General features: G+C 38.7%; 1 protein-coding gene and 1 long non-coding RNA gene across 2 annotated transcripts in view; one reads left to right on the top strand and one right to left on the bottom strand.

The window, feature by feature from the left end:
- Positions 1–126, top strand: part of LOC122783317 — a 2,896-nt gene extending 2,770 nt beyond the window's left edge. Inside the window, exon 3 of the long non-coding RNA XR_006362030.1 lies at positions 46–126. This is a non-coding gene — a long non-coding RNA (uncharacterized LOC122783317). The remainder of the gene's footprint in view (positions 1–45) is intronic.
- LOC122783314 (neuroblast differentiation-associated protein AHNAK) overlaps positions 1–7,111 on the bottom strand; it is a 25,555-nt gene extending 18,444 nt beyond the window's left edge. The window contains exon 1 of the mRNA XM_044048037.1: positions 7,008–7,111. Coding sequence (XP_043903972.1) covers positions 7,008–7,065 — 58 coding nt within the window. The 5' untranslated portion in view covers positions 7,066–7,111. The remainder of the gene's footprint in view (positions 1–7,007) is intronic.
- Positions 7,112–14,981: the final 7,870 nt, after the last annotated feature.

Below are 14,981 nucleotides of genomic sequence, written 5' to 3' on the forward strand. Positions count from 1 at the left end.
TGTTACCCTCATCATCACTGTCCTCTTCTCTTCTCTTCACACCAGCTCTGACCAACAAAGACGCCTGTGAATGTCACTGTTGGAGACAATGGAGACTAACGTCTCACCTACCTGCTGCTGCTGCTGCTGCTGCTGCTGCTGCTGCTGTTTGTCTAACTCAGGTGTGATAACCAACGCCACGTTGTCCTCACACCTGGCTGCTGTGAGCGACACTCGCGCACATCTGAAGCTGAAGTGATTGTTTCAGCCTCTCACACACACACATAAAAAGGAGGCGGGACATTTTTGTGGCTGCACACACACACGTCGTACTTTTGTCTGAACTTATCACTGGCTCCCAAATTAAATCAAGTGTCCTCAAAGACACTTAATTCTCTGCAGCACATTATTTTTTATTAATCCCCTTAGGGAAAGTATTCCTCTGCATTTTGACCCATCCTAGAATTGGGCTGCCCGGGGAGCATTGGGGGTTGGGTACCTTGCTCAGGGGTACCCCAGCCCTTTTTGGCCAGGTGGGGGTTTGAACTGGCGACCCTCTGGTTACAAGTCAAGTTCCCTTTCCAGTACAAGTATGTTACCAGACAACTTTTCCTAATATTACTAAAGTAAAAGTCTTAATATGACATTTACTGTACTTAAGTGTCATTTTAAAAATATTACTTGCGCTGTTTAAATTATTTTAATAACAGATTCATCTTTTTTTAATAGCTGTCACAAATGTGTACAGAAATGGGCGGAACTTTAGTTTTCCTTCATTTGGTTCGTGAAGTAAATCTGTTTTTCAGAATAAGAGAGATAATAATAAATAATAGATTTTTCAACACTATTGCAATGAGTGTGTGTGTGCTTTAAGACAAACACTGACATCACGTTACATTTGTTACGTTTTTTGAAAAAAGTTCATGTCTAATGTCAGAATAAGAGCAGAGATATGGATGAACACTCGTGCAACAATTCAACCCCCAAATATGTGTGTGTGTGTGTGTATATATATATATTTATATATATACATATGTATATGTATATATATATATATACATACATATGCTTTAAAACACACTGAAAATAACTATGTTACAGTTAGTAGTGCTTCACATGCAGTAAAGATAGTACAGTTATGAAACAAAGATTTGTTTCCCATTATAACAATTTAGAATTTGTGACCAAAATGGTCTCAGTTTATGACATTTTTACGACACTAAACTGGTAAAAACGGCTCCTAAATACACTGGAATTACGTAAAGAAAAAAATTCTCTGTCCTCGCCAATGTTTAATCGTTTGACGTTAAATTTAGCAAACTACAGGTAATTTAAATGAAAGATTGAACGTGTAGTCCTGGTTTCCATTTAAAAGCCCGACCACAACAACAAGCAGCAACTGTCCTTTGGTTTACTCTAAATCACTGACCCATGCGCTAACACTTAAGCACATTTACTCTAACTTAATTTGGTTAATTTTGTCCGTGGAGAGACTTTAAGAAGCTTGTATACACAACATATACATAACCCCTCACTTTTCTCATAAAAAAACATATCCAAAGACACTGAATTCACAGTCAGACGTCAGAGACTGTGTTTGAGTTCATGTCATATCATGCACAAAATACACATACAATAAGACACAATCATTTCCCCTTAATAAGCCTTAATATGCCCTTAAAGTTTCCAAAGCTCCACACGATTTTTTCCGACATTCACATAACTAGTTTCATAACTAAGGAAATCTGTGTAGTTGACTTGTATCTCAGCGCTGATCAGGTCAGAGTTAATAATCAATACTGTGGTCTTTGATAATTTAGGCCCGAGGTTTCACTGACTAGGTGCAGGTTTTATTTCCAATATTGGTTATAATCGGCCTGAGTTCTAAATGGCGTTCTGTAATCGATGATTGGTGGATTATTGGTGTGTTTTTGTGAGAATGTTACACATCTATGTTTGTAGGACACATTTAGGCTCAATTTCTGTGACAATTCACCAACCTTTGGAGAAAAAAACAGCTGGGTCACTAATGACATGACTGTAGAATAAATAAATAAATAAATAAAGTATTCTTACTATTATTATCTATTCTCTTTTAGTTCATGATGTAACCGTAAAAACAGTGTTCTTGTTTGTGGATGAAGTGGAGCTGGACTTTAAACTGAATTAGAGCGAGTTTAAGTTCATTAAATGAGCCGGAGACGGCCGAGTCTCATAAACTCTGTCCTGTGCCAGCCGGACTTCACTGATGAGTCATGTTTTTCACTGTTTGCACAGAGATTTTGACACAATTCACTCCTTCAATGATGCTTTTCCTCTGTTTGTATTCAACTCATGTCACACATGTCCACCACACACACACACACCAGCCCAACCCTGCCTCTCAAACCAGGTCTTAACCCCGAAAAAGCCCTTTAAAGTTGTGGGGCCCAGACAAAATGTCCCCACAAAGATAGATAAAAGTGTACACACACACACACACACACACACAAAGAGGTTTGAACACATGCTCCATTGACTTCCACTCATTTGTACAGATTAAACAAACCCTTATCACTAACTTTAACCATCACCACAATTCAAATATTGCTCCTAACCTAACCCAGTTCCTCAGAAAATGAGGTTCTGCCTCATTAGGACCAGGTTTTGGTCTTCATGAGGACTACTGGTCCTGAGAAAATATACTATAAAACTTGTTTTTATCTTAGTCAGGACACATTGACAAAATGCATAACCCAGCCCCTTACCTTAACCATGACCATCATGTCTTACCATTTAACCTAATCCTAATCTAAACTCAGTTCTAACCTTAACCCTAAAACCAGGTCTTAACCCTGAAAAAGCCCTTTAAAGTTTTGGAGCCCAGGCAGAATGTCCCACCACAGATATGTGTGTATGTTTCTGGACCTCACAACGACACACACACACACACACACACACACACACACACACACACACAGGTTTGAATACACACTCATTGACTTCTATTCATTAAGACGGACAAACAACAAACCCTTAGCACTAACTTCAACTTTAACCTTAACCACAATTCAAATCTTGGTCCTAAACTTAACCAGTTCCTCAGAAAATGAGGTTCTGCCTCAGTGGGACCAGGTTTTGGTCTCCATGAGGACTATTGGTCCGTGTTTATGACAGAAAATGAAGTAACAAATACAAGAACACACACACACACACACACACAGGACCTCCTTTGTTAAATGTTTGTCATGTGGGAGCCGCAGAGACTCTGATGAAGTGAATCTGAAATCACGTGTGTTTTCCGTTGACCTGCGTTAACCCCGTGAGCAGGTGAACGATCTTGGGATGACGTGGGTGTGGCTCAGCAGAGACTCGCAGCACAGTCACCGCACGGTCACGTGCTGCGTTTGCAGACCACAGGTGCAGCGCGTGAGCTCACATTTGTGACCACAAACAAACAAATTACATTCAGGAAAAACAGGAAAACATCGTAAAAATATAGATTTGATTTGACTGTTGACTTCTAGAGGTGCTTTAAGCTCTAAATGTGAGCATCTGCACATCTGTTATGTGCTAAGGGAAGTTTTGTCGTCCTGAAATCAGAGTCAAGTGTTTAAAGTCAATGTAAACACAAGCAAATCCTTTTTACTTTAATTTTAGTTCAACTTGTAGAACTAGTTATGTGACTTGAGATAAAAGTGAAAATTATAGTCCGATTTCTAAGACTTAATTTAAGACTTCTGAGATTCAAAGTTGGAATTTTGAGATTAAAGTCAGAATTCTGAGATTTTAAGTCAGGTTTTAGAGATTTTAAGTTCGAATTCTTAGTTTTAAATCAAAACAATGAGGTATTTTGAGATTAAAGTCGGAATTGATCCAAAGTTGGGATTTATGAAACGCACACTAAAAAACATTAAAATATGACATTAAACGCCTCACGCAGTCATTTGTCATTTGTCATTCAAATTAAAAAGAATAAAATAAAGTCGCTGGAATCCTGGAAAGACGGTACAGATGTCTTCAGCTCGTCTCTGGCCCCACTTTCTTTCTATTCAATTAAAAAAAAATTTTAATTTGTATAGCGCCAAAATCACAGCATGGATTATCTCCAGCTACTGTACGTAGTATTACAGAGAGAAGAGAAAACCAACAGTTCACACAATGAGCAAACACTAGGGGTCAGTGGAGAGAAAAAAGGAAGAAACCTCAGACAGAACCAGACTCAAATGCGTGGCCATCTGCCAAGACGGGTTGTGGTGAAAGGGGAAATGGTAGAGACAGAAGAGGAGCAGGTATATAACAATTTGATCACGTTTTAAGTTTAGACAAAGGCAGTTCTTAATCAGTTATGACATGCCGAGATTGTTTCTCATCTACACAAGCACCGGGACGTCTCCCAGAGGCTCCGCCCTCTTCTCATAAACTAATGAAGTAGCACAGCTCATTATTTGTTGCTCTGGAAATTTGGATTCTGCTCAATTTCCTTTTTTTTCCTTTGCTTGTGTCTTTCCACAAAGACACAAGTTCCTTTCACAGGGAGGTAGAGCGTCTGGATGCAGATTATAATAATAAGATTTGAGAATTAGATTTTCTGCATAGATTATATCAACATGAGAAAGCGAAAGCGCAAGCGCATGCTTCCAATCTGCTAATCTGAGTTTGATTGCACGCTCTGGAACTCGACTGTGTCTCCACGGAGACGTCGGGTCACAAATACATACATTTGATTTACAGGACGAGTCTGAAGCGGCAAAACATTTCATTACATTAAATTAAAGGTAATGGGTAAATTCCTCTGTCCGTTACATTGGTTTGATTTCGGTGTTTTATTAAGAAAAATGAATGTTCCATTTGAATGTTTTTCAATTATCTTTGAGAGATGGACATGAATATTTCATAATTCCGTTATTGTTTGATTATTAAAAAGTTGTATTTATGGTTGCAAAACATAAAAGGTGCACCTTTTTTTACCACAAGGTGGCAGCAGCCGCAAGCATTCAGTTATAGTGGAGTAAGTGTGTGTTTGCAGAAGTGATGATGACATTTAAGGGGTTTTCATGGATGAATCGACTGGCTCTCACCAGGATTAGGATTAGGCACTTATGGTTCTTTTCCACTCTACAGTTCCAACTCGACTCTACTGTTTATTATGGTTTTCCATGACTTCATAGCTCCTCCTCAATGTGGGCGGAGTCCTCACAGCACTGCTGTGTGAAATTGCCGTGTCGTGGTTTTCTGCGCGACACAAACACAGTCGTTTTGGGTGTAACTGAATCATTAGAATCAGTGGATTAAAAAGATTTCAGTACTTCCTGCATGAGTGGAACACAGACACTGACTATAATTTGATGATTCAGAAGTTAATCAAGGAAATTCTGACCTTTTAATCTTAGAAATCTGATTTAAAGTGTCAGAAGTCTGACTTCTCACAATCTCAAAATTCCAACTCTCTCTCTGTCTGTCTGTCTGTCTCTCTCTCTCGCTCTCTCTCTCTCTCCCTCTCTGATTTAATTAAAAGTAGCAGCAGAGACAAATGAGTAGAATTGTGGGAAATGGAAAGAGGAAGCATGAATAATTCAGCACACTGAAGATAAACCACCTCCTCTTACTGTACACATCGACCTGAGCCTTTACCTGAACGCCAACCACAACACTTAATACCTATATAACATCGTGTTATATATATATATATATATATATATATAGATAGATAGATAGAGTGTGTATATATATTCCCACCAATCTGATATGGGGAGAGTGTAATGTACCTAATAAAGTGGCCAACTGTAGCAAAGTCTGCTGCAAACTTCAGTACGACAGTATTTTCCTCCGAGTGCCACCAGAGGAAGCTCGCGTACCGTTGGCGGTACACGCACCACCGTTTCACTTCGCCTGTGACAAACGCGCCTGCAGAATCTCGACTGTGATCGATTTCACACCAACCGTGTGAAATCTACATTCTTTGAGCACATGAGTGATTATTTATGGTCTGATTATGGAAAAACCTTGAATTTGAACGTAAACAAAGAGCGGATTAAAGTATTTATTAAATATTAAATTGGCTAAATTCAGTTTATAGCACAGTTTATTCTGATGAAGTCATTTAAACTTGTTTTTGTTTCATTAACAAGAATAATAATAATGATAATAATAATAATGATAATAGTATGTGCTGCTTTTAGTTTTACAGAAATATTCACATTTAAAAAGCTGAAAAATCAGAAAAACTTGATTTAATTATTATAAAAAACACTTAAACTGATGAATCGATGATCAAAATAGGCGACGATTAATTTACTTATGGATTTTACTGAGCTATAAAAAAGCTTAAAGGGATAGTTCAAGTTATATGTCATTGAATCATGTGACGCGGTCAGAGTATTGAAGTATTTAATTTATTTAGCATTAAAACTAATATTACTAAATTATTTTCTGTATCACATTTTTAATTTGCAAAACACAAAGACAGAAATAAATCAATTCATTGTATTGTTTTTGCAATTTACTGATTGCAAAAAAAATATATATATATTTGTAGAATTATTGATACTTTTTCAGTTTGGGCTTCTGTCCCTTTTTAAGTTTCATATTTATATTTAACTTTATATAGAAACTTCACGTAGGAAATAAAGTAAATTTTAGGGGTTTTTCTTGGTTTTTTTTCAATAGTCTAATGCTGTTGTTTTTATAATCCTAATGTTTTGTTTTTTTTTATTATTTCCTTTCAGCCGCAGCTTCAAACACACACTGAGAGGAAAACAAGAAGAAATGCAGAGCGATGAGGATGATGATGATGATGATGACATCCTCAAACACCCGCCTGCTCTCTGCAGACACACCCAGTGCTCACTGCAGGTCAGTAAACGCAACTCAGCATCAGCACCAGCGTACACACACACACACACACACACACACACACACACACACACACACACAGGATCTGTCATCCTCCGCACTAGTAAACCCTGCTGCTGAATCAGTGTCACACAGGAAAGAAGTAAAGAAAGACAGTTCAATAAAAACAAAAAACAGAGCAGAGTGATGCCCACCCGTCCCAGAAGAGGCGGCGTGCCAGTTGGGGAAGGCCAGGTGGAAACAGTCGCACATGATGGCGGCGAGATGTTGGTTCAGGCAGGAAGGAGAGACGCAGGGATGGAGGTGGAGGTGGAGGGTGAGGCAGGTGCTGCTGTTGCTGCTGCTGCTGTCTCCCCTCTCTCTCGTCCTGGAACAGCCTCTCTGTGAGTGTGTGTGTGTGTGTGAGCAGGTCAGCTCGTCACAGAGCAGCGAGGATGAGAGAAGAAAGGGAGGAAAAAAGAGCCAGGAGAAGAAAAGAGTGCGTGCTCGCTGCCGCCTGTTCCTCCACACTCAGAGCCGCTGTCCTCCGAGTGAAGGAGACTCCCTCCGCTGTCCTGTAGACATGGACCTCCAGCAGCACTGCTCACTAACTTCATTATGGGAGGAGCTGCCACACACACACACACACAGTTCTCCCTCTGCTCCTCCTCCTCCTCCTCATCAGTTCACTCTCATCGATCGGACAAGGACAATCACACGATGTCAGCTTCTGGCTCCGGCACAGACGGGGAGTGAAGAGGAGCGTGGACATGGAGACATAACTCAGTCAGTCGCCGTCAAAGTCCACTCACTCTCAGACAAAGCGTGAAGGTTCCAGCTGAAGGGGGAACTCAAGACAAAACAACAACAAACCAGACATGTTAGGTGTCAGTGGAGCAGCAGGCAGTGTTTCAGTGAATCATCGCATATCTTACTGTGTGAAAAGCCTTTAGAGAACGTATGTTGAGATTTGGGGCGCGATACAAACTGATTACTGGGGTCCACTCAAATCTACACGTCACACACGGGTTCCATGACGACGACGACGACGTTGCCTTCCATCAAAAACAGAGATGCTGGTAAACAGTTAGAGCAGGCCACATATTTAATTTAAAAGTCCACGGCCCTTTCTTCAGACTTCCCCCTGAAGCTCCGCCTTCAGAGCACAGGGAAAAAAAGTTCAGACATAAACTTAAGAAAACTAGTGCAGTTCCCGGTTGTGTGTTTGAATAGTCACTGACAGACGGACAGTTCTTGCATTTCTTATGTAGACAACATCAAAGTCAGCACTGTACACAATCTGTGTGTTTACATGCATGTTAGAAGTCTGATGTTAGTCGGACTAAGAGTCAGATGTCAGTCGGACTAAGAGTCTGATGTCAGTCGGACTAAGAGTCTGATGTCAGTCGGACTAAGAGTCTGACTGAGTCTAAGAGTCTGATGTCAGTCGGACTAAGAGTCTGATTTTAGTCGGACTGAGTCTGATGTTAGTCGGACTAAGAGTCTGATTTTAGTCGGACTAAGAGTCTGATGTTAATCGGACTAAGAGTCTGATGTTAGTCGGACAAAGAGTCTGATTTTTAGTCGTGCTAAGAAATAAGAATTTTCTTAATGTCACATAAACACGTTAGTCAGACTAAACTCGAGCTGGTCTTAGTCGGACTAACATACATGTATAATGCATGTATGAGCTTAGTTGGACTGCAGTTGGAATTTTCGTTCTATTTGACCCTGAAGTAGAAGAAACGACATAAAAAACTGCAGTGATGTTGGTGGACATCATACGGCGGGAGCGTGTTGGCGGCGTGTTCAGTAGCACTAGCTTACAGACAGGTTTCCCTGTCTTAGTCTGACTATGAGCTTAGCTTGATTAATCTGTGCATGTAAATGTTACCGATCATTCGATACATTTGATACATTAGGAAATCATACCTGTGTCCTGCATATATCGCAAACCTTTAATGTTCGTTTCCCAAAACCTTTTTAATAAAAAAAGAACAAAAACTTTAAAATGATTAGGAGACGTGTGGAGAGCGCAGACTCTTCACCAGGACTTCACACCGATCGTCACATTTCATGGAGCAAACAACTAATCGATCGGCAGATTAATCGACTGTGAAAATACTGGTTAGTTGCAGCGACTGCGTTTGACACACTCGTCCTCACATCCGACAAAAACAAGGTGGTGCTGGTTGTTGTTGTTGTTGTTGTTGTGTGATGAATTATAGATGCTGAAGTGGAAGCAATAAAATAAATCCACCTCTGCCTCCAACACTATTGAATTTGTTAATCAACAAAAGGAAAAACATTCTAATAATTCATAAATTTTAAGATCATTTCGCTATTATCTGGCATCGTTTAAATGTTGTATTACTCAGTGTTAGTTGTGGCTCTAAATGAGTGATTTTAAATTTGACGCACCATGATTTTTGAACATTTATTTATCAATTGTGCACGAATCCTGCACGTTTTCAGCTTTTAAAGCAAGATTTTTGGTCGATATAATCCTGATTTTGTTGGCGCTAAATATGATCGTTCTCTGATTAATGGATTAGATTATTGTTTAGAAAATGGTTTGGGTTTTAAATGAGATATTTTGTCATAAAATCTTTTAAAAACTGTTGGATTAAGCAGCAGCAGCAACAACAACACGGTCTGTGATGCCATTTTGTTCTCTGCATGGAGGAAAAAGGTGGCGGCCAGTATTTATGGTCAAAAACAAAACTATAAATTTGGTTAATTGAAAGCTTTAAATCTTGTTAAAGGAGCTTATTAATTGGAATCAGTGTCAGAATATTGTGATACTAAATTTGCAGGATGATAATATTCAGATTATGACGATAAAGCTGTATGATTTTTTACATTTTTTTTTTATTTAATTTAAAGGCAGGCAGGGATGTTACCAGCAGCAGTTTTTAGAGAGTGGTGTTACATTATTTAGGGTGGACTTTTCCTGTAAAAGACTTTTTGGCTGCAGGGCTTTTTGCACACATCCCCTCTGTCAGCATCAGCTTTTTATTATAAAATCTATAATATAGGGAACATTTTACCTGCCCTCACTGGACAATATCACACAAATCTGAGTAAATCCTCTCTCCTGCTCGTCCTCCTCCTCGATGGTCATGCTCTCGTGTCTGATCGTCTGAAACGTTAAGTGATATTTGGACCTGAGAGTGAAGCTCGCGGTGCATTAGAGCCATGTTTGGACCGAGCGGCCGGATCAATATCAGCAGAAATGCAAGACGGCAGAATGGTGACAGTAAAGCACGTGTATCAGGAAGCTCCTCTCAAAATATGTTTTGTTTCGTTTTGTTCTCTCTGCATTTTCTTTTTGTACTAAAAAGTCAAAGCAACAACAAATCAGCAATTTTAGTTCCCAGCACACACGAGCTGTTGAATCCACCGCAGTGGCACAAAGTGACCACACGAGGCAGCAGTGCACCAGCAGCTCCTGTGTCCCCCACAAGCTAAAAACAGGGTTTTTCTCTATGGACTTTGGTGTGGGAGAGTGAGGCGTTTACATCCTTCTGTTTCTAGACATGTTTTTAAGATATTGTACAGGAAATGATGTCACCATCCATGTTTACCGTGCTCTAGTTGGGAAGTTGGAAAATAGAGATCACTATAAATCGTGACATAGCAGCTAATAAATTTACAGCTAATATCATATTGAATCGTAAGTGAGTCATTTCAAGTGATGATTGGTAAATGAATTAAAACGTGCATGCTCGCTGCAAATTCATCTGGGGACCTAAAAATGAATCCCCCACGGCCCCTCTATGGGTCGCGATCCCCTGCTTTACGCCGCCGTTTTGGTTTGCAGCAAGTTAAACGGGACTGTGTATGCGACTGATTTACTGTGAAACAAATATGATAGAAGTGCAAGTCGCCGTAAAAGTAAAGTAAGAGAAGAACGACACAGAACAAAGTAACTTTCACCCTGGGTACAGTACTTTTACTTGTAGTAAAAATGGATCAGAATCGTGGTACTTTTACTTGAGTAGAATATTTCAGTGCTCTGTCCACCTCTGTAGCGCCACACCTCACGAGACCCAAAATATCCCTTTAATGTCCAGTAAGGGTGTGTCCACCACTGCAGAACAAAAAAGTCATATTATCCGGTATCATGGCGGATATTTTTAGCCCTGTGTGTGTGTGTGTGTGTGTGTGTGTGTGTGTCTGTGTGCAGTTACTTCCCAGCAATTCAATCAGACCAAACCAAACGAGCGATTATTCAAATATGATTGAATAACGCGGGCGATGTTCGCGCCGTTTATCACGTTTCTGTTTTTTTCTGTCTTTTTGTGAATTTGCATTCGAGTCAGAGAGAACACAGACGGATGAGATCATCTCCTCTCCGTCTTCTTGGCGACGAGCGGCCACAGTGACACAGCGTTTAGTTTTGGCTCAAGTTCAAAAAAAAAAAAAACCTAAATCAATTTCTGACCGGAGGAGAAAATAAACGACCACCACAGCCTGAGCAGCCTCTTCCTTCTTCTCTGTTCATGCTCAGCGAACATCATATCAACGGATTTTATTTCGTTATTAATTTTTAATTTGTAACGTATTACACAAGAACGTTAGAGGACAGTTGGGCAGAATAATGTGGACGAGGAGCAGAAGTCTGTGGTTTGTCGTTCTCAGATTACATGTCGGATAAAAGTTGTGTATCTCTGCCAAGGATTAGGGTTGGGCTCCAAACTTAGTACTTTTAATGTGGTACCTACCAAAGTATTGACTAAGATTATATCAATCTTTTCACAACTTAACTACATTTTTGTTGACGCAAAGACAGTAAAGCACACACAAACACTAACACTTTTTGTTGTTTGTCCCTGTGTGTGTTGTTGTTTTGGTGTGTTTGAATGATCGCTGACAGAGAAGCATTACTTGCATTTCTTATCTCGACAATATCAAAGTCAGCACTGCACATACTTAAAAGTCTGATTTTAGTCAGACTAAGGAAATCTGATTTTAGTCAGACCTAGAGTCTGATTTTAGTCAGACAAAGACTCTGATTTTAGTCAGACTAAGAAAGTCTGATTGTAGTCAGACTAAGAGTCTGATTGTAGTCAGACTAAGGTAGTCTGATTTTAGTCAGACCAAAAGTCTGATTTTAGTCAGACCTAGAGTCTGATTTTAGTCAGACTAAGAAAATCTGATTTTAGTCAGACCTAGAGTCTGATTTTAGTCAGACTAAGAAAATCTGATTTTAGTCAGACTAAGAGTCTGATTTTAGTCAGACGAAGACTCTGATTTTAGTCAGACTAAGAGACTGATTCTAGTCAGACTAAGAGTCTGATTGTAGTCAGACTAAGGAAGTCTGATTGTAGTCAGACTAAGGAAGTCTGATTTTAGTCAGACTAAGACAATCTGATTTTAGTCAGACTAAGACAATTTTGCTTTGTAATGTCATGTAAAACAGTACATTTTAAAATTCATGGATAAGAATAACTATATTTTTAATCTTCTTTTAATTTAAACATATAGAAGGCTTATCCTAAGTCTACAAAAGTCAGACACTTTAAAGAAATTACACAATTATGTGTACTTCATTCAATTATGCCTATAAATCCCTCTAAATGTCACATGAAGGTCAGTGAATAAGAGTAAAGCCAAACTGAGGTCAATCACTTGTGGTCATCCAACGTGTGGGCTCATCACAGTGTGTGCGCTCCAGCAACGTTCAGCGCCACTGAAAGTTACATAGTGCTGCTTTAAATAGATGAAAGTCCCGTAAAGAAAGTAAATAAGCCGATGAAACAATTTGCTCACCAAATTAACTTTACCTGTTAGAGTTCAGATGTGTAAACACGTAAACTGTGAAAGAGTCGACTGTTTTGGTTTCTGACGCAGTTTTTCTTCTTCTTTTTTTAAGCCGTGCTGATTTGATTGGTCGCTGTTTTGCTGCCATTTAACATCGATTTAGTGTTTATATTTCGATTTAACATTTAGATGTCGATGTAACTATTTAATATATTTCTAAGATAAGAAATATTGCTGTAAATGTACAAGAACAAAAAGCATTGTATTCATGTGAACGTTTGACATGAAGATTTCACAGGAAGCAAAGAGAGGGAGAAACAGAAGATTCCAAAGATTCCAGACTGATTTCTAATTGACACGCTCACTCTGTTGACCTCCACCACAGCGTCTCGTGACACCGTGTCTGCGTTATTCTTCAACCAGATCCTCCCGTCCTCAGAACATCCAAACAACAAAACTCTCACAGGAAACACAAATTTGATCAAAAGCTTAATTCTAACGTGAAATATAACAACTTTATTACGTAGCATAAAATGTCCTTGAGATAACAACTTATTGATTGGAATGAATGGAATGTTTTGGAAAGAAGCACAAACAGTATTACAAGCATGAAATACCAATTTCCTCATTTGTTAGTGGTGATTATCTCTGGCATCTCAAGTCAAATTAGAGATGACTGATTGTGATGAGGAGATTATTATATATATATTTTTTTTCCTCTTCTTGAGTTGATGACAGTGCGTCTCGGTAGTGAGTTGTGTAACAGCTGTGTCGTGAATCGCTCTCTACATCGTCGCACTTTCCGCTCAGAATCACAATCTTCATGCGTTCAACGTGATTTTATTCACACACATGAAAGTGTGTGTCTGTGTGTGTGTACATATATATGTATATATGTATGTATATATATATATATATATATATGTATATATGTATATATATATATATATATATATATATATATATATATATATATATATATATATATATATATACACATATATATATATATATATACCCTGAAAATAGAGTATCAGAGGAACTAGGATATGATATTTTCATGATATTGCAGAATATGGAGTATTCAACCCTTAGCCTAACCCACTACTGAGCCATTGTGCAGCACTTTGACATATTTGTCTTATTCTATTCTATAATATTCTCACCGCCACCTTTCATCCATTTTCACCATGATTTAGTGCCTTAAAAAATGTGATCCTTTCAAAAGCAAAAATAATAATTTCAAGAGTTTCACTATGGGCCATAAATCTAATGTTCAAAGATCCATTTATTTACTTTTTTAAGTAAAAACCTAGAAACTCAATAAATTAAATGCAATGAAACAAATCTCTTTATATAGATATTGAATTAAGAATGAGAATAAATCTGATGTAATCTGATCAACAAAATTCAAAAATAACGTCATTTACCTTCTTATCTCATGCTGTGTGATTATCTGTAAGCAAACATCAGATTCTCCTGATATCAGAAGTCACACATCTGTAACCGAACAAGTCGGACAGCTGCTCGTCCGTCATGTGACGCCGACCACATGACGAAACTCTTTAACGACCTCCGGAACGCTCAGTTCCCAGTGTTTAGGGTCTGTTGACTGTGGCTTCAGCTCGTCCGTGTGTCACAGTGTCGTCACTTTAAAAGTAAACGTAAATAAAAAATCATTGAACACAATTATGCCAAATAACTGCAGAGGGAACAGGCTGAAGCTCGTGGCTTCTTTCTGTCTGTGTCCTGTACACATTGTAACCTGTCATTATTTTACATTTCACACTGTTTTTGAGCTTTCATATTATCAATCATTATTAGAATTGTTTGTTTCCCCAAATGTGGACACAGTGTGACACACATAAGGCGTTACAAGTGAACAGTCAGACAATATCCTAAAATATCCAACATCCTTCATCATCAGGGATGATGTCATCACGTGGAAAGCTGTAAATTAAGAGAAAACCTTCAATCGTTAGGAGGAAAATTCACTTCAATCAGATTATCGGGAGGTTAATCTGCAACAGTTTCACTGAAATGTATTCCAACTACTTTTGCGTTTTGGAAAAAAACAAATGTTTCATAAATGAAATAATTAACTCATTTAATGCACGTTTGATCAACCCTACTGAAAACAGCCCCGCCCCCCCGCTCTGCTGTTGTATAAACACAAATGCTCCCTCAGTGAGTAGTCTGATAGTTTTGCGTGTTTCCAAACAAATAATCTTAAAACCAAACAGGGACAAAAATAAAGTAAAACAAAGTTACTGCAGCTTTAAACTTCATGTTCTCATGGTCTGGATTTGTGTCTCTGATTTCCCACCAAAAAATTATGATTTTTAATTTGATTTCCTCGCTTCCCCTTTTTTTAATTAGCGAAATCTCGTGGTCAAAGGGTCGCGACCTTGAAAACAACTCCA

This window comes from Solea senegalensis, linkage group LG16 (genome assembly GCF_019176455.1).
Source record: "Solea senegalensis isolate Sse05_10M linkage group LG16, IFAPA_SoseM_1, whole genome shotgun sequence".
NCBI lineage: Eukaryota > Metazoa > Chordata > Actinopteri > Pleuronectiformes > Soleidae > Solea > Solea senegalensis.